Here is a 21,317-nt window from a genome sequence, read left to right on the forward strand (position 1 = left end):
AATGGACCTAATGATACTGTGATGAACATATGTAGAATGTTACATTTAAGAATTAGAGCCTAAATGTTCATTTCAAGCACACATGAAATATTTGAGAGTTGGTTGCATATTAGACCATAAAGCAAATCAACAAATTTCATGGAACTGATGTCAGACTAACTACAGTACAAATAAACTAGACCTTTACAGTTTTGAGGAGCACTGGCATAATATTTTGTAGTGACCTTCAATTTGGGATTACCATGCTTCTTCTCATGATTAGACAGAGGTTATGGGTTTGGGAGTAAGAAAGATCAGAGGTGAAGTGCCATTTTCACCACTCATCAGAATATCCTACTGGTTGTTTCTCTGGGAGAACCCTAATATGTTCATTAAAAAAGGAACAAAAGTTCTCTTTATCTTAGAACACAAAATCAAAGGTGGGAGAATAGAACATCTGCTCAGTAAACGGGGATGCTTTCAGAGCTGTCATAGGGCAGTACTAAAAAGTGAACTGGCTTAGTGACAAGTTTAACATAAAGGACTACAAAACAACTGACGTGTGTAAGGTAAGGTCTTTTAAAAATTGATAAATTGAAGCTAATCAAAATTAAGTACTTTTGCTGTGCGAAAGACCCTGTCAAGATGGAAAGACAAAGCTACAGGCTGGGAGAAAGTATTTGCAAACCATGTATCTGATAAAGGATGAGTATTTAGAATATATGAACTCTCAAAACTCAACAAATTAAACTGTCCAATTAGAAAATTGCGAAAAGGCATGAACATTTTACTGAGGACATATACATGGCAAATAAGCACATGAAGAGATACTCAACATCACTAGCCATTTGGGAAAGGCAAGTTAAAACGACAATTGAGAGAACACAATGTTCTTATCATAACGGCTAAAATAGGAGATAGTGACAAAGGCTGGCAAGGATGCAAAGAAAATGAATTGTTCATACATCAGTGGTGTGAATATGAAATGGTACAGTGACTCTGAGTTTGGCAACTTGTTGTAAAATAATCATTTAACCCATCCACCAAGATTTCTCTCTTCATCCCTGGTCCCAAAGACCACGAATTCCCATTTCTTTATTTGCATCATTGAAAGCATGTTAATATAAATGAAATGATCCTTTGTAACCTTTTGAGATTGGCTGTTTTTACCCAGGATACCTCCCTGGAGATCCAGTCGAGTTGTTTTGTATACCAACAGTTTACTCTTGTCTTATAGTTAGTATTCCATGATATGGATATACCACTGTGTGTTTAAACATTCACCAGTTGAGGGACTTCTGGGTTGTTGTTAGTCTGGGCTATTGCAAATAAAGTGATAAGCATTCAGGTACAGGATTCCTTGTGAACATGATTTTTCTGAATAAATGTCCAAGAATTTTATAGGCATTGTCTTGCCCATGATGGGGGATCAGACCATTTCACTGAACCTTGGACTAAATGGAATAGAGTACTCATTTACAATTATATTCTTATTCCCCCCTCCCTCCTTGGTAAGGGACTTTAAGTAGGCTTCAGCCCCACATGGGGGCTTGAACTCATGACCCTGAGCTCAAGACCTGAGCTGAGATCAAGAGATGGACGCTTAAGTGAGGCATCCAGGCGCCCCCCCCCCCCCCCCCCCCCCCCGTAAGAGACTTTTTTAAATACCATTTTGTGTCAGCACCAATTTGCAACTTAGGAAAAAATGCCTACAGGACACAGCAGCTGTAGAATAGGTATCTAATCAATTAAACATATTCTCCAAATTAAACTGGTCCACCCCACTAAAGGTTCTTTAGGAGAACATCACCTTAATTACCTGAGATCCAATTTCAGGTGTCACTTACAGAGGACCAAAAAAGGGTGTGATGTAACTACCACCTTTAAAACAATTCAGTTTTTCAGGACACAAAATGGACAGTTAACCTTCTTGTTTCAGGTTCTTTTATACGCAGGAGGAAAAGTAGGTCTGAGTATTACAGCCACCTAAATTTGGGTTGCTAAAGAATTAATACACCACACACTTTGTCTTGAATTCATTTATTTAGAGATAGAACACAGCCATTCAAAATGATGGAACACAATATCAACACCCAGAATAAAGTTGGGGAATTAAGTTGAATTGTTATATATTTCATTTACATTAATAAATACCTTAAAAGAAGCAAATGTAGATTTTAAGATTCATTAACACACTAATGATGTGTACAAGTAACTAAGTTTCTAAGTTAACTGTCATACTGCTTGATTTTTCAGGTTGAAAGATTATCATAAACTATATATTTTAATTAGATGGCAGCAAATACAAAAGCATTTTAAATATCTTCTGAGCTGTAAAATGTACTGTAAGCAGTTTATATTCTATAGCATTCTGTCATTCTGGCCTCAGTTTATGGGTAGAAGGCAAGCTGGACACCAGCAAATATAAATTATCCACCACTAATGAGGTATAAAATCTATTATGCATGTATTTGAATAGAAGTTATTTTTAAATGCCAAAAAATGCCAGCTATTTTTGGGAAACCTGGGATTTCCCAGCTTGGCCACAGATTAGAAATCTGAGCTTCAGTTTCTTCTTATAAAATGAAGGTTTGGATGAGATTTTATCTAAGTGTCTCCTCCAGCCTAGTATATTGCAGTTTCTTCCTGTCCTATCAAAAGTTTACCACTTTCGATTTTAAAAATGGACGTTCACAGTCATTTTCAACAACTGCCTTCTAACCCATGATTATCATTTAAGAGCTTTGTCTAAATCCTTCAGAGTTCTAACATCTCCAATGAACCTATACTTCTGCATATGTTCATAATAACCAAAACGAAGTTCACTATGTTTGTATGAAAAGCTAACCCTACCCAGGGAAGATTACAGCCTATTTGGGTATTCAATTTAGTAACCCACCACTACCAATCTTTCTCTGAAGGCTCCTGTGTCTCAATCTCCATCATAATCTACAGGGAAAACCTGAAAAGATTATTCAGACAACTGGCATTTAAGTGACTTGCTTACACAATTTTACAATAGCCACGTTCTTTGCAGTCTCTTGTAGGGCAAGGCATCAAACATTTCAAAAGGCAGCCATACATTTCCTTTTATACTTTCTAAAACAGCTTAGATAGCAGAATTTAAAAATCAAACTGTCAAGCAGTTTTATTTTTACTCTTAACTTCACAGGCATAGAACTAAGGATAAACCTAACAATGTCCACTTTTCCTAACTCACCAACAGATTCCTAAATCTCTCCCTTTGTGATTCATTCTAACACATATATCAATGCACATGGCAAGAATATAATGAATAAAATGGCAAGCGATAAAATCTAATTCATGCCAGAACACTGGAGAAGTTACATGGGAAGCACACACATACACAACTTTACAAAAGTTGGGAATACTGTTAATCTCAAACAAGCAATGATCCAAGTGGGACTTTCATGCCATAAGTCCTGTTCAGTCAAAATCACGATTTGTAAGAACAAGTGGTGCCACTAGTGTCCAAACATACAACACAATGCCGATCCAACTAGAAGAGATTTTCACCCAGACTGCTGTCCACTGACTTTTCATCTCACGAGAAGGCTCATACCTAAAATTTAAGAAAAAATTTAAAGGGTTGGATTATCAGCCATCATGCTACTTAGCTTACTTCCTAAGTGTTCTTTGTACACAGTTTGTGATAACAGACATACAACTTCTGGGCTAATCTGCTGCCCTGCTAGCCATACTACATTAATAGCAAATGTGAAGGTAAAATTCAATGTTTCCTTTAAAGGAGGAAAGGACGCAGGCCTCCGAGGTCGCTCTTTTACTGATACTCAGGTGCTCTTTACGTACAGTCCCCACTTTCCAAAAGTTTATGTCAGGCCAGTTTGCTTTTACAAAACTACATGAGTAAGGGAAGTGGCTTTTTTCTTAAAGGCAGAAATTCTATTTGGGTTTAAGTAACAAAAACCTATACCAACGTAATCTTTTATAAAAGTGTAGTAGTGTAACACCAACATTGAGAAAATGGGGGGAACCTGTATTTCTGGCTTAGTAGTTCTGAGATACAGAGAAATGGTGTTGTGTAACTTCTGGGTAAGTGAAATGTCCTATCCTGTGTAAAAAATATAATCTGTTCCAAGTGTATATGGGAACCACTCTCCCACTTCAGCCTTCTCAGATTTAAGACACTGGAAAGAAAATACATCTCAAATTTAACTGGTTTTTGTGCAGATGAAACATACCAAAAATATTTTTGATCTAAAGTTTTTTTTTTTTTTTTGATCTAAAGTTTATTTTTTTGATCGAAAGTTTTAAGATTTTTTAAGTAATCTCTACACCCAATGTGGGGCTCGAACTCAAAACCCCAAGATAGAGTCGCATGCCCCTCTGAGCCTGTCAGGCACCCCGATCTAAATTCTTAACGTTTACTATTATGAGAACTTACATGGATTCTCATCATTTAATATGTTCCTGCAGTGTAGGAATTCTTAAAAATACTTCAATAATAAATACCAGTAAAGACTGCCCTCAAAATGAATAATCTTTTTCCTACATCTTTTTTATTAGTCTTCTTACAAGCTGTAAGGGTACTATGCATTAAAAAGTATTCAAAACAGAACTGCCCAAACCATATAGTTCAACTTGAATCTTAAATGGAATCTTTCAGTAATCATTTTGACAAAATTAGAATTTTTGAAAACAGAAATACTAATAACTACCTTCCTATTACTGGAAAAAGACTTATGTATTATTAAGTGCTAAAAAAGTATACATTACAGCTTTGAAGAGAATCCAATTTTAAAGTAGCCATGTTCTTTGCATTAATCTACATTAATGTATTTCACCTCAATTCTGAGAACTTTAGTGCTTTTAAAGACAGTTTGAACAAAACAGAAAAGGTATCTTCCACTATGTCAGGAATTGGGTTAACAGTATTTAAAAAATTAGGAAAACCATTGTGGTGTATCAACCATCAACATGGTATTTCTGTAAAAAAATGTTAGTAAAAAATCTGAAGCTTTCTATTTTAATCTCATCAAGATATGGAATATTTGTCAATGCCAAAGCAAGGTAGTCTGCATTTCTCATACTGATCTCACTTAGATGTAAATTTTGAAGTACACTGGAGGTTAAAAAGTACTTCATACCATATGTTTTGTGATGGAATCATGAAAAACATCGAAATTTCCACATGCAAAGTTTTCATGAAATGTAATTACCTGTACCAGTTGGTAAGGGTCATCATGATATAGAGTGAAGCCAAGAAAAGCATGAAGTGAAAGAAGGAATAACTGTAAGTAACACCATCCCTTTCATTATCTACAGCTCGGTGAACATCATCTCCATCCTCCAGTGATCCATCACTTCTGGCTCCACCATCTTCTATTAATGTTGATTCATCACTTGTTAGAGTCAATTTATTAACCTGACTATTGTTCGAAGTGCGGATGCTGCATGAAAGACAGTTAAGGAAGAAAGAGAGAAGGAAAAAGGGTGTTTTTTAAAAAATGATTTTTAAATGAAAGGCTAGACTTCTTGTTAAAAAAATGCACAATTTTTCTTACCTTGAATAAAATACACACAATAAAAAGAGGATTAGTCCTATAATTCCTTGAGCATGCCACCACTGGACAGACTGCCCTTCCTTTGGAATAGTGCTTGTTGTATTGTACCCAATTATGCTTAGTAGACTTGGGTTGCAGTTTGTTTCTGTAATGTAAATTAAGGTCGAATTAATGTTAGAACACTATAGAAAGTATTTTTCAGGTCCTAGTTACAGTTGTTTTTCTTCTTTAACTCTTTAAGATAACTGCTATTTATTAATGAGACTTAAATATTACACTGCTAATTTTATAGAGGTGCTTGGAAAAATCAAGTAATTTCATTTTAAACCTCATGTAAGAGCGGAAATATTTTTAAGCTTTCTACTGATCAAGAAACAGGTGAAATTTAGATAACCTTTGCAAAGTATAATAAAACTCTAGTAGAGTTAGGAATAAAAATTCAGATGTTCTAAACTAAAACAGAATGGTTTCTCCTAACATATATTGTAAGAGAACAAGTTACTTTAATGAAATTTACCCACTTGTCAAAATACATTGCTACATAAGCAAGGTAGCTTACACATAAAATTACCAGTTATTAGAATTTTAGCAAATGCTTTTGTGGTAAGTCCAATTAAGTCCTAATGATCTCCTCTGTATTCTTATGTGAAAAAATTAAAGTTTGTGTAGTGTTCACTAAAGTATGCAAAATGTTTTTCACGAAGCCAGATAGGTCAATTACCATCTTATTAATGAAAACAATCGTTAATTAGGGGGGAAAAAACCGATTCTTAGAGCCATTTTAAGAATAATTACTAAAAAATTTTTTCTAACCACTTAAATACCTGAACAAATCTAATCTTTCTCTAATAATAAAGCCTTTCTCTGACTAGTGATAAATTACCTACTAAGCTTATGAGCTTGAAATCAGATTCAGATAACATATTTTATAATTTTCTTTTTAAGTAAAAGAGACCATTTTCTTCCTTTTCAAAATTAGTAACTAATTTCTCACTAACTTGTTTCACGCCAAATGATATTCCATGAGATTAGAAGCCAATATATATCATTTGGGGTGAAACAAGTTAGTCTCGTGGAATGCAATGTAACAGGCCTATAAAGATTCATTAGGGGCACCTGGGTGGCTCAGGTGGATACGTGTCCAGCTACAGCTCAGGTCATGATCTCACGGCTTGTGGGTTCAAGCCCTGTGTCAGGCTCTGTGCTGACAGCTCAGACCCTGGAGCCTGCTTTGGATTCTGTGTCTCCCTCTCTGCACCTCCCCTGCTCAGACTCTGTCTCTCTCCCTCAAAAACAAGTATTAAAAAAAAATAAGTAAACATTAAAAAAATTCATTACAAAGCCCTATTATATTCACTTGCAAGGTACTCACAGGCAGAAATAGTATTTTAATAAGTAAAAGAATTATACTGTTTACCACTGAATCAAGGAGCATTTTAACAGCTTTTCTTTCTTGTATACTTTCTTTTGTGATATTGTATATATACTATCGCAAATATGGCAGTACAAATTAGGTATATTTGTTATAATTTTCATATACTATCTTATAATTTTGTTAGTGAAAGAAACAAAGTAAAAAAATACAGTGATACATCAAAGATGAAAATGGTATTATTTCCATACGGTTTATTCCTCTAGAGGCTTATTTTTTAAATGACTTAATTTCATAAAATGACCATTTCTGAAAAAAGAAAAGTTTCAGAATTCATTAAAAAGAAACCCAAGCAAACAAAACATACCTGGTTCATTGGTCATAGCAGACCATGTCAAATACATCGTGTAGACTGTAATTACTGAAGACTGTAACAAACCAGATCTTGGTTGTGATTCCTACAAAGAAAAATTAAGCAAGACAAATAAATATTCTGATATCATTCAAAATTTAAGAAAACTCAGAAAAATGGAAGCTTCATAAAAACTAATGATATAAAGAGCATACTTGGATTTTGGGCAGTATAGACATTACAGAAGCACCAAGGCAGAGGAGCATGTTGACACTGATGAATGCTTTATTTTCTGAACAACTGGCTGGATGAGTATAGTAAACAAAGAATAGGACGATAGCAACTAAAGACAGCAGATAATTCAGAGCTGTAGCTGATAACAATGCTGTGAAGGAAATATAATTGGACAATTAGAATTGATCATGAATATTAGGAATTAGGCATAGGGCTCATTTTAAAAAACAAACTTTTTACTCTAAAATGTATTTTAAGCAACTAACATTGTCAGCATTATGCAGGCTATAAAAGCAGGGAAGAATATTATTTCTGAACTTTATCACAGAAAATCTTATAGTCTTCACATATATAGCTCACTATAGTATTTTCAAGGACATTAAGTTAGTAACAGACTAAGTATTTTATTAATAGTAATATCTCCACTACAAACACATTCACGTACATTAGTCATTATTTTCAAAATACAGAAAAATAAAAGGAAAATTACTTAACCATAATTGTTCAGTTACAAATGACACTGAGAAACAACACTTTCATTGCTAATGCTAAGCCCACAAAACAAGGCTTTCCCATATTAATATCTTAAACATTTTTTATTATGTAAGATTAATAAGACAACCTAGTTTCTCCTTTGTAAATTAAAACATACACAGTGTGTTTTTGTGCTATTGTGTGTGCTCCATATACACAGGTGTTTATGTAGATGTGCCAGATGGGGATCCACCCAACAAGTATTTATTGAATGCCTACAAAGTTCCAAGTGCTGGTGGAGCAGGGAACAAAACAGAAACTCTTGCATTAAATTTGAACTAAAGAATGGGGTGTTCTAGAACACTGAATTTTCCAAATAACTGAAGCTTATTTCTTTGAATACTAAACTCTTTGTTTTAACCACCGAGATCAAGTACCGCAAACTGTGTGAGAGAAATAAATATTAGGCTAGCAGATACAATGATACAGCTTTCACTCCAAATTAAAATATTTAGCTGAAACTCAGATCACTTCACATAAAATTTTAGATTTATGACTTCTCTTTAAAGAAATCAGAAAAAAATTAAGCAATACTGAGTTCACGTTTCCATAAGGCAACGATTGTATGAAACTGAGCAGCATCTATGCATTTTAGGGAGGGTCTTCATCATAGTCCCTACTATTTGCACAAGCATTGACTGACTATACACTTAACCTGGTTTTCTTCCCTCAGTTTTTGATCCGTGTTTTGCAGTATAACCATAGGACGACCCAAGATCATCATTATAAATAAATACACATTAATCCACTACTACAAGAATCCCCTTAGGTGGATCTTTCCACTTACATAAAACGAAATTTTCTAGAGTCGCTTTTTATATTTTTTCTGCATGCTGATGTTTATGCCTTATGCTACTGTTTATTTCTAGCAGCCCTAATCCCTTTGATATTTTATCTACCTGTAGTTCCTGTAGAACAGGAAACTAGGCTGTAAAAGGTACATACTGCCAGCAGTAGCCTTTGCAACATCTATTTTAGCCATTCAGGGTATCTTGGTTTATTTCCTGATTCTTAAGTATGTTCCTAGAGCTGATTCACTAAAAGTTCTCTCAGTAAGTTGCTGATACAGTGTGATTCAGTGCCACTCACAGACTCCTGAAGTAAGTATCTCTTCACAAAAATCTTCATAAAAATCTTGATTTCCCTGTAGTCTACATATGTGCTCTCATCTTCAAAGTTCAACTATCCTGAAGATGTGCTATAAAAGACAAAAGCTTACCTGCATACCAACATCTTGAGTTCCCTTCTTCCATTTTTTCAACCCATGATTCATTCCACGAATGGGCAAAATCAATAAGTAAGACTAGCTGTATGAGGATGAAGCAAAAAGCACCTGCCATGCCTACATAAAACCACACTGAAAGAAAAAAAAAAAGTATACAAACGAGCAGCCGGTTCACTTTTTATCACTTCATTTTCACAATCACAATAAACAAAAGGATAAAAATATTTTACACAAATGCCTTGATTTTGTCAACTGGAAAAAAAAAATAGAAGTAGTGTTACAGTTCCAGGCAACAGTTATTAAAGTTTCTTTATAGAACATCAACATCACACAATTAAAAAAAAGAAAAAACAAAAACTGTTACCAGTTGTAAAAGTTCCTTCTGGAATGAAGAAAGCCCCAATAATAATTGCAATTGCTGCGGCAAATTTAAAGAACCAAAATCTAAAAGAAATAGAAATATAGTTTATTAATAAATAATCACTCAACAAAGAGTTTCATATATGAAATCTTTTTTAAGAGCATCTGAAAAAAATAGTTTATGTGACTGTTTAGGATAGTTTTAAGATAGATTTGTAACTAATTCATTATGAGAAAATGAGAATATTCTATTTCACAGGTTCACTTTTAATAATGAATGGATATAATGCTAAGTGAAATAAGTCAGAACCACAACTACCATATGATTTCACTCCTCTGGAATTTAAAGAACACAAAATAACAAAAAAAGACAAATAAAAAACCAGACTTTAAATACAGAGAACAAACTGGTGGTTGCTAGAGGGCAAATGGGTGAAATAGATAAAAGGGATTAAGAGTACCCTTATCTTGATGAGTGCTGAGAAATACCTAGAATTGTTAAATCATACTGTACACCTGAAACTAATGTTAACACCATACATTAATTATACTTGAATAAAAAAATTAAAAGAATGGGATATGTGAAAGTATAAAGTCTACTGTACAAATGAATAGGTCTTATAAACACATGATAAATGCTCCATCTGGTTTTAAAAAACCCAGCTTTTAGAACATCAGCCTCTTGATGACATAGCAAGTCCTTATTTTTTGTTCTCCTGCTTTGAACAAATAAATAAGGCATCCATCCATGAACAAAAGTGCTACTATGGGAGTTGTGGGATCCAGAAACATGCCAAGACCAAGGAAGAGTCTTGTGCACCCGTGTATTTGATAACAGGCAGACACACTTTGGTATAGGCTACAAAATTAATAAACTTCTCCAATCCCTCCAAGCTTTTCCCAGTTGGGGAAAACCTAGAGTGCTGATATGGGCAAATACCTATGAATGAGAAACAATTTATAAAAGTCTAGCCCTACTGTGGGAAGATTCCCACATGGCCTGAGTGTGTGTGTGTGTGTGTGTGTGTGTGTGTGTGTGTATGTGTGTGTGTGTTGGGGTGGGAGGGAGAGGAGTTTCAGTGCAAAAGAGAGGGGAAGAACTTTGCCAGCATTGCCCCTATACCATGGTAATACAGTATGGACACGGGCAGCAACCTCTCCCATGGGGGAAAATGAGAGCTGTGAGTGACCAGCTACCCCAACTCTGTGTGACAATTCTGGAGAAACCATTTCTCTCCAGAAGCACCCAGATTACTGAGGCAAACTCCATGACTAAGGGGAGGGAGAAGATGGAGAGAGAGGTGGATATTAAAAAGAATTACAGGAACACAGTTTCTGCCAATTACACTCAGGACTTAAGCAGGAAATCTGCTCACAAGCCTCTGGGAGATCCTCAGCCAAGAATCTCTGCTGGCTGGCTAAGTGGGACCCTAAACACCCAGGGTGCTAAACCCACACCTCCCACTCTGCAGCCAGCTCTTTGTGTGCACTCCTGAGTGCAAGAGCAAGAGAGGATGAGATAATGAGAGTGCTCTGAGAAAAACACCATGATCTGTAGGCAAGGGAGAAACTACAAATGAGCTGTAGTGCCATCATCTGGAAAACAAAACAAAAAATTTCTGGTAGCCAGCAAGGTGAGTTGTAAGAACCAGGGAAGACATAAAAGCTTAAGATCTTCCACAAAAGTGAGCAAGAAGTGTGCAAGTGTATAAAAGAAATGTGCAACAAATGTATAAACACGAGGTCAAAGAGAACCCCAGATATATATAACAGGATCAAGAAGAGTATACCCCATCGAAAGCAACCAGTATAAACTTGAGATGTCTCCTACTTCAAATGCGAAAGCAACCAACACAAAACTACAGGAAACATGAAAAATCAAGAAAACATTCCATTACCAAAAGACAATAATCCAACAAGTAAGCTGAAAGGCATGGAATCTTGGAATCTAGTGGATAAAGAATCAAAATAGCTATTTTGAGGAAACTCAACAAGCTACAAGAAAACACAGAAAGATAAATTCAGTGGAAAGAAATACATGAACAAAACAAGAAATTTAGGAGAGCCAGAAGTCATAAAAAATAATCAAATTCTGGAGCCAAAGAAAGATGAAAGAAATGAAAACTGCAATAGCACTTGCAGCAGGGTAGATCAAGGACAGAATAAGCGACCTGGAGAACAAAAATTTTGAAATAACCCAATAGGAGTGAACAGAGGAGAAAAGAATAAAAAAGAGCAAAGCCCATGAGATCTATAGTATCCAAATATTAGAATAATCAGCGTTCCAGAGATGAGAGAAGGGAAAAAGTTTATTTGAATAATAATGGAGAACTTCTCAAACCTGGGAAATACACAACCGAGTTCACAACTCTAATAGATTATGCTATTATCTCAACGCAAAAGACCTTCTCTAAGACATGAACTGTCAAAGCAGCCAGAGAAAAAATGATCATAATCCACAAAGGAACTCCCACTAAGCTATCAGTGGATTTCTCAGCAGAAATGCTACAGGCCAGGAAGGAGGGGAATGACACATTCTAAGTTTTCAGAGAAAAAAAACTTCCAGCCAAGAATACTCGATCTACCATTCTTCAGATATGAAAAATAAATACTTTCTCAGATAAATAAAAGCTAAATTCACCACCACTAGACCTTCCTTGCAAAAAATGGTGAAAGTTCAAGCTTAAACGAAAAGATGCTAATTAGTGACATGAAAACATATGTAAGTATACAATAAACTGGTGAAGACTAATGCACAGTAAGATTCAGAAAACTCTAATTCTATAATAGGATGGTATGTTAACTATAAATGTTAAAAAAAGTTGTTAAAAAAAACTATAGCCACTCTATTAATATACAATCTAAAAAGTAAACTGACATCAAAAATATAAAAGGGAGGAGTAAATGGGTAGAGCTTTTGTATACAATTGAAGTTATGTTGCTATCAGCTTAAGATGGGCTTTTATCTCTAAGATGTTTATGTAAATCTCATAGTAAACACAAAGCAAAAACCTAGAGTAGACACACAAAAGATAAAAAGGGAAACAAAGCATACCACCAGGAATACCAATTTACAAAAGTAGGCAGAAATGGAGGGAAAAGAATGGAAATACAGTACAACCAGAGAGTATTGTATAAGGTAGCATTACATATCAATAATTATCCTAAACATGTATGTACTAAAGTCACCAATCAAAAGGCATGCTTTGGCTAGATGGATTAAAAAACCAAGACCCAACTATATGCTGGATACAAGATTCACATCAGATTCAAGGACACTCATGGGCTCAAAATAAAGGGATAGTAAAGGATACTCCCCGCAACTGGGAAGCAAAAGAAAGTGGGAGTGGTAGCATACCTACATCAGACAAAATAAACTTTAAGCCAAAGAAGGTAACAAGAGACAAAGGTGGCCATTATATAATGATAGAGGGACCAATTCAATTCTCTAAGAAGATGTAACAACCATATATACACTACACACACACACACACACACACACACACACACACACACCCAACATCAGGATAAATATATTAAGCAAATACAGATTTTAAGACAGAAATGGACAATAAAATAATAGTAGGAGACTTTAATATCCCACACTTTCAGCAGTGGATAAATCCTCTAGACAGCAAATCCACAAGGAAATGCTGGATTTGAACAATACATTAGGCCAAATGGACCTAACACATTCATAGAACATTCCATCCAACAGCAAAAGAACACACATTCTCAAGTGCACAGGGAACATTCTCCAGAATGAACTGATCATAGGATAGGGTTCAAAAGTCTTTTCAAACTTAAGAAGACTGAAATCATTCCAAGTATCTTTTCCATCTGTAAGAGCATGAAACTAGAAATCAACAAGAGGAAGCCTGGAAAATTTACAAGCATGTGGAAACGAAACAACACACCCCTGTGAAACCAAGGGATTAAAGAAGAAATCAAAAAATACCTCAAAACAAATGAAAACAGAAACACATAATAAAATGTATGAGACACTGCAAAAGCAGTTCTGAGGGGAAGTACATAGTGATAAATGTACATATTAAGAAAACACATCTTTTTTTTTTTTTTATAAATTTTTTTTTCAACGTTTATTTTATTTTTGGGACAGAGAGAGACAGAGCATGAACAGGGGAGGGTCAGTGAGAGAGGGAGACACAGAATCGGAAGCAGGCTCCAGGCTCTGAGCTGTCAGCACAGAGCCCGACGCGGGGCTCGAACTCACGGACCGCGAGATCGTGACCTGGCTGAAGTCGGGCGCTTAACCGACTGCGCCACCCAGGCGCCCCAAGAAAACACATCTTTAACAACCATAACTGTACACCTCAAGGACTAATAAAAAAGAACTAAGGCCAAAGTTAGCAGAAGGAAGGAAATAAAGATCAAAGTGGAAACACTGATACAGAACAGGAAAAACAAACAAACAAAAAAACCAAAAAAACCCCTGACAAACCTTTAGCTAGACTAAGAAAAAAGAGAGAATACTCAAAATCAGAAACAAAAGAGGCATACAACTGATACTACATAAATACATATGTTTGTAAGAGACTGCTGTAAAGAATTACATGCCAACAAACTGGATAACCAGAAGAAATGGATAAATTCTTAAAAACACAACCTATCAAGACTGAATCAAAAAGAAACAAAATCTGAACAGACCAATAGCAAGTAAAGGGACTGAATCAGTAATCAAAAACCTCCCAACCCAGAACAGCCCAGTATCTGAGGATTTCACTGGTCAATTCTAACAAACTTTTAAAGAGGAATTAATGCCAATCCTTCTCAAACTCTTCCAAATTACTGAAGAGGAATGGATACTTCCAAATTCATTTTACCAGGCCAGCATTACCCTGATGCCAAAGCTAGGAAAGGACACTACAAGAAAACTATGGGCTAACTTCCCTGATGAATACAGATGCAAAAATTCTCAACAAAATGTTAGCAAACCAAATCCGACCATACATTAGAAGGTCTGTAGCACCATGAGCAAATGGAATTTATCCTTGGGAGGCAAGGATGGTTCAATATATGCAAACTAACAAATGTGATAACTGAATGAAAAATAAAAATCATATGACAATCTCAGTAGATGCAGAAAAGCATTTCACAAAATATGAAAAACATCCTTTCAAGCTGAAAACCCTCAACAAATTGGGCTACAAAGAAACATACCTCAACAAATAAAGGTCATAAACAACAGATCCACAGATAACATCATACTCAACCAAGAAAACCTTTCCTCTACATTTAGCAACAAGACAAGGGTGCTAACTGTCACCACTCTTATTCAACATAGTACTAGAAATTCTACCTAGAGCAATTAGGTAAAACAAAAAAATAAAAAGCAGCCAAACTGGGAAGGAAAAAATAAAATTGTCTTTATTTGCAGATGGTATGATCTTATATATAGAAAATCCTAAACACTCAACCAAAAACCCTGTTGGAATGAATCAACAAATTCAGTAAAGTTGCAGAATACAAAATCAACACACAGAAATCAGTTACATTTTGATACATTAACAACAAAATACCTGAAAAGTAAAGAAAACTATCCTATTCATAATGGCATCAAAAATAATAAAATGCTTAGGAATAAATCTAGCCAAAGAAGTATAAGATCTATGCAACGAAAACTACAAGACTTTGATGAAAGAAACTGAAGACACAATAAAAGAGAAAGATATTCATGTTTATGGATCTGAAGAACATTGTTAAAATGTTTGCACTACTCAAGGCCATCTATGGATTCAATACAATCCTTATGAAAGTTCCAATGGCATTTTTCTCAGAAATAGGAAAAAAAAAATCCTAAATTTTGTACAAAATCACAAAAAGACCCCAAAATGGCCAGAATAATCATGTGAAACAAAGTTAGAAATATCACAGGTACAGATTTTAAACTGTACCACAAAGCTACAGTATTCAAAATAGTATGTTACTGGCATAAAAAGACACATAGGCCAATGGAATATAACAGAGAGCCAAGAAATAAATCCTTGCATGTGTGATCAACTACTATTTGATGAAGATGTCAAAATCAATGGAGAAAGGACAGTCTCTTTTATGGGAAAACTGTATAACCACATGCAGAAAAATGAACCTGGACCTCTATCTTACACAACTCACAAAAATTAAACTAGAAATGGATTAAAGAATGAAATATTGGAGTGCCTGGGTGGCTCAGTCAGTTAAGTGTCCGACTTCGGCTCAGGTCATGATCTCGTGATCTGTGAGTTTGAGCTCTGCACGGGGCTCTGTGCTGACAGCTCAGAGCCTGGAGCCTCCTTCAGATTCTTTCTCCCTCTCTGTACCTGCCCTGCTCACACTCTGTCTCTCTCTCAAAAATAAACATTATAAAAAAAAAAGAATGAAACATTAAGAACTGACATTGTAGAACATACTAGGAAGATTCTGATACTAGGAAGATTAAAACAGGGAAGAAACCCCTTAACACTGGTCTTGGCAATGAGTTTTTAGATGATAGGATACAAGAAGCATAAGCAACAAAAGTAAAATCAAACAAGTGAGACTACAAACTAAAAATCTTCCTCTGCACAGCAAAAAAACAATCAACAAAAAGGCAACCTACAAAACAGAATATATGTGCAAACCATATACTGGATAAGGAGTTAGTATCCAACATATATAAAAAAAACTCACATAACTCAATAACGAAAAACAACCCAATTAAAAAATGGGCAGAGGAACTCAGATTTTCCAAAGACGACAAATGGCTAACAGGTGTATGAGAAGGTGCTCAGTATCACTAATCATCTGGGAAATGTAATCAAAACCATTATGAGATAGCACCTCACACCTGTTAGGATGAAAGGGGTATCATCATCAAGACAAGAAATAAGTGTCGAGAACGATGTGGTGAAAGGGAACCTTGAGCACTGTTGGTGGGAATGTAAACTAGTTCAGCCACTATGAACAGGAGTATAAAGTTTCCTCAAAAAATTAAAAATAGAAACTACCATAAGATCCAGCAATTCCCTTCTAGTTATACATCCAAAGGACGTAAAAACAGGATACCAAAAAGATACCTGCACTCCCATGTTTACTACTGCAGCTTTATTCACAATAGGCAAGATATGAAAACAACTTAAGTGCTTGTCAATGAATGAAGAAACAGTGGTATAGATGTACAATGGAATATTATATCGCCCTGAGAAAAAAAGCAAATCCCATCATCTGCAACAACATATATGAAGCTTGAAGGCATTATGCTAAGTGAGATAAGCCAGACAAGGAAAGACAAATACTGTATGGTATCACTTACTCATATGTGGAATCTGAAAAAAACCGAACTTGTAAAAAACAGAACAGAATGGTGGTTACCAGGGTATGGGGTGTATGTGTGTGGGTGGGTATTGGGAGAGGCCATGAAGGGGAACAAACCTGCAAACACTAAATAAGTCCTGGAGATGGAATGCACAGCATAGTGACTATAAGTAGCAATACTGCATTACAGACTTCAATGTTGCTAACTGTTCTCATCAAAAGAAATAATAACTGTGACATGACTGAAGTCCTGGCTAACCCTACAAAGGTAATCATAATGCAATATACAAATGTATGAAATCAACACTTTGTATAGGCTAAACCTATACAATGTTATATGTCAACTTTATCTCAAAAAGAAACACGTGTAACAAAGATGATTCTAAGAGTGCTATGTGCATGCTACTTTGACAAGAGTATTATCTCAGGGAATGGTTGTCACAGCCATTCTGAGATACATTTTGAGAAGTGTTTAAAAACACATTAAATAAATATAGTGGTAGGAGTGCAAATAAATACCAATAACTACAAGGACAAAATAAACAAAATAATTCAACCTGTCACAGCACATTTTTTCATTAATATTTATATTACACTTGCTCCTCCTTCCTGTTTTTGGTAGCATATGTTAATAAAGAACAACAGATACTCAAAAAAAGTTGTTTTTTTTTTTAACTTATGGAGAGAAAAGGACAGATAAAATTAAAAACATTCAAATTAAGTACCAGAAGCGATGCTCTACATTAAGGGAGATTAATAAAAGGGATCCTGAAGTTCCTTTCTGGATGGTCTAGTATAACCAACCATTTAAACAATCAATCACCCTATTTAGGATTAAAGTTTTTCATTTTGGTTGCACTGTAGGTCTAGGGAACTAAGTTCAGTTTCACGTAATAAGACTGGTCTACCAAAAGGTTAAAGCAGAAGTAGGAATAAGTTCCTCCTTATTAATAACAGATATAGATCCTCTTTTTATAATGAAACTATAAAGCAACCTGCATCAAAGATTATACCAATAAACAACCCAAGGCTACTATCTAATATTAGTATTTCTAAAGTCTGACATTCTCTAGTAGAGACCAGAAGATATTCTTACCTGGTCATTCATGAATAACAAAATAATTCTGCAAGTTGTGTAATTTATTTTACAGTTCCTTTAGACAGATTCAAAAGTACTGAGACTGCACAGATTTTCATATTATTATTGAAAAACGTACCCATTATGCACTGCAGCTCTAGGATCACTGCTGCTCTTCACTTTGATCATTAGCAGAGAGAGGAGAAGATAGAACATAGCCAAACCAAAGCACAGACGGTACACAGCTTTATAGCCAACCAGAATATTACAAGGAACAATGCCTTTCTCATTTTCACAAAATCCAGGAATCTAGAAAAACAAGAGTTTATGATCTAGAATTTTAAGTAAAAATGAAAACTCTATGTAATCAAACAGTTTAAGGTTTAAAAAACTGAAGTTTGCTTGACAGTTTATGCTGAATATGTAATCAAGGTTAAATCTGGAAAATTTTCATCAGTAGACATTTAACCGTTTTTACTTTATATAAGCCCAAGATAAACTATGAATGCCAATCCTACATTGGATGCTTATTCTGACTTGCAGACTTATTCTAAATTTTCTAAAACTTGCATTCCCCCAGGGGCGCCTGGGTGGCTCAGTCGGTTAAGCGTCTGACTTCAGCTCAGGTCATGATCTCGCCGTCTGTGGGTTCGAGTCCTGTGTCAGGCTCTGTGCTGACAGCTTGGAGCCTGGAGCCTGCTTCGGATTCTGTGTCTCCTTCTCTCTCCGCCTCTTCCCTATTCACTCGTTCTCTCTCTCAAAAATAAATAAATGTTAAAAACAAACAAAAAAATCCTGCATTCTCCTGTGATATATTGAATTACACCAGTAAGAGAAGAATACAATCAATGAAAGCTGAAGGCAATTACAGAGTAACTAAGTTAGTTCCTAAATACTGAAGAGAACATTGATAGCTTCTCAAAGCCAATAAGACCTAAATACATTTTGAGTTTTGGTCTCTTATTCTACAAGTATTATTTCTGATAACAAATGGATTTGCATTAACAGTATAATAGCTGGCACTGATTTTACTTTGTAACTTAGAATTGTGAAAGACTAATGGCCATTTCAAAGTCACACTGGAATCAGAATACAAAAAAAATCTTAAGTGAAATAAATGGGAGTTCTCAGAACTACATGCACTATTCATATGCATGAGAATGAATTATTCCCTCTAGAAAATGTTAAAGCAAACCAATATGCCAAAATATAACTGTTAATTTGTGCCTTTAAAACCAAGAACTTAAAAATATTTAAGCTAATGGAAGCACTACTTCCTTTTGCTAGTCTCTACACAATCTGTAAGCCCTTTCTTGGTGCCACTTAAATCTCACCTTGCTAACCCAGTTTGAGCCTTATGGCAATATATACTTACCAACAGTCACTTGCAACATGTACTCAACTAGGCTAATTATCCCATTCCCTTATACAGGACACCACCTGGCAAATTCCCATAATTAAATGAATTCAACCACCTATATTAGGTTAAGAAGGTTCAGTAACAACCCCCAAATATCACTGGCTTAAAACAGCAAAGTTATAGTTCTTGCTCATGTACATAAATGGTCATGTACATAAATGGTCATGGTAGTCACTTCAGGAGCCCAGGCTGTTGAAGAAGCCACCATTTCAAATGAGGTACATGTTGACAAGAAAAAAAACAAAAGGAAATCAGTAAGTAGAGGCCAAGGTGTATTTCTTCTACTCACCACTCACTGATCAGTACTAGAGACATGGCCCTACATATCACAAAGCACTCCAGAAAATGCAAATCTTTGATGACCTTCATAAAGCAGAAAAGGAAAAATATCTGGTATTAAGTATTAACATCCACCAACTAAACTATTTATAACCACAGTCAACTGGATCTATGACAAAATCATACAGATATGTCTTTTGCTTATACCCAGGACTTGAGTAACATTAACTGGTCATCCACATCTACCATGTACAATGCTACTTTCATAATCATAATAATTTCATTTCCCAAACTTTCACCATCTTTCCTTACCCAAATGCCAACCTCAAGTAGACACTACGCTTTAAAATGGAGGTTATCTGCCATACTCTCTCTCAACCTCAAATTCTGCATGGTCACTCATCTTGTCTTGGTGGAAAGCTAACCTCTAAACCTTCTCTGGATCACCTTATCTCTCTCTCATACAGATTAGATCTCTTATCGCTGACTCATCTCAAAATACACATGAATAATTCTCATCCTAAAAATCCTTTCCTTAACTCAGCTGACCTCTGAGACTGCCACCTTTATTAGAAAACTCCTCGAATCAGCAGTTTATAGCTATTAGACACATTTCCTCATGGCTTTACAATTCTCCTCTCACTACTCTGATCCCAGCACTCTGAAGAAATTGCTTTTTCAAGACACTAATCATGGACTGGGTGTCAAATACTTTCCTCCTCAGGCCTATACAACAGGGCGTACACTTGGTTCACCTTTTTTCATTGTTCCTTCTGAGGTTCCCTTTTCGCTAACCAACCCCTTTCACTAAGAGCTTTTGTCAAAGTTAGTCTGCTCCCTTTGAATGGTCTTCAGCATATGCTACCATGGTTTTAACTTTCATCTCTATTCCCAAAACACCTCTAGCTATTTCTTTTTTGTTACACACAATGTTTTCTACTTCCCACGGGATACACAAACACACACTCTCACTCACGTATGTAGTACAGTAACAAGTCAGTGTTTTACAAATTAAATAATTGTATTTTCCTCATCTCCTTTCACAACCTGAGTTCCTGAAAAAAAATTTTTTAAGTACACTTTTTATTTTTTTTCCTAGGTTAACAATAACAGTTTCCTCCTAGTTGTCCAGAATCAGAACCTGAATATTATGTATGATTCTACCCCTGCCAGTATTTAAATCCCAATTCAGTTAATTCTGTATTCAGAAAAACTATCACTGGCTCTCTATATAGTTCTTGATTATACCATTAAAAAAGCCTCCACATTTAACTGCCTAACTTCGAATTATCAATCTGTCTAAAGCATACATATTCTGCGCGACAAGCTCTTTATCCCCATTCTGCTTCCTATTTTTCAGTCTCTGCATAGAGAAGTTCTACTCATTCTTAGAATGTCCCTTTTTCCATGACACCCACTGAGTTCTGACATTTAACTGGTTATAATTACTTATTTCTCCTTATTACCACAGCACATTTTCTATACCACCATCACAGACCTTAATCTGTCTTGTATTGTCTGTCTTTCCTAAAAGACTATGAAGATTGCTAAAATTGGGAATTACACATTATCTTACTTTGTACATTATTCTGTTTTGAACATGAAAATCAGTTTACACATACACATACTATAGGTTCAGTTAATC

At 35.4% G+C, this 21,317-nt stretch overlaps 1 protein-coding gene across 1 annotated transcript in view; it reads right to left on the minus strand.

Annotated features, from left to right (window-relative positions):
- Positions 1-2,012: 2,012 nt before the first annotated feature.
- SERINC1 (serine incorporator 1) overlaps positions 2,013-21,317 on the minus strand; it is a 36,375-nt gene continuing 17,070 nt past the window's right edge. Inside the window, exons 3-10 of the mRNA XM_030316253.2 lie at positions 18,113-18,282; positions 9,607-9,686; positions 9,237-9,374; positions 7,465-7,634; positions 7,265-7,355; positions 5,526-5,670; positions 5,181-5,411; positions 2,013-3,562 (exon numbers count right to left, since the gene is read on the minus strand). Coding sequence (XP_030172113.1) covers positions 3,427-3,562; positions 5,181-5,411; positions 5,526-5,670; positions 7,265-7,355; positions 7,465-7,634; positions 9,237-9,374; positions 9,607-9,686; positions 18,113-18,282 — 1,161 coding nt within the window. The 3' untranslated portion in view covers positions 2,013-3,426. The remainder of the gene's footprint in view (positions 3,563-5,180; positions 5,412-5,525; positions 5,671-7,264; positions 7,356-7,464; positions 7,635-9,236; positions 9,375-9,606; positions 9,687-18,112; positions 18,283-21,317) is intronic.

Source organism: Lynx canadensis, chromosome B2 (assembly GCF_007474595.2).
Source record: "Lynx canadensis isolate LIC74 chromosome B2, mLynCan4.pri.v2, whole genome shotgun sequence".
In the NCBI taxonomy this organism is placed as follows: Eukaryota; Metazoa; Chordata; class Mammalia; order Carnivora; family Felidae; genus Lynx; species Lynx canadensis.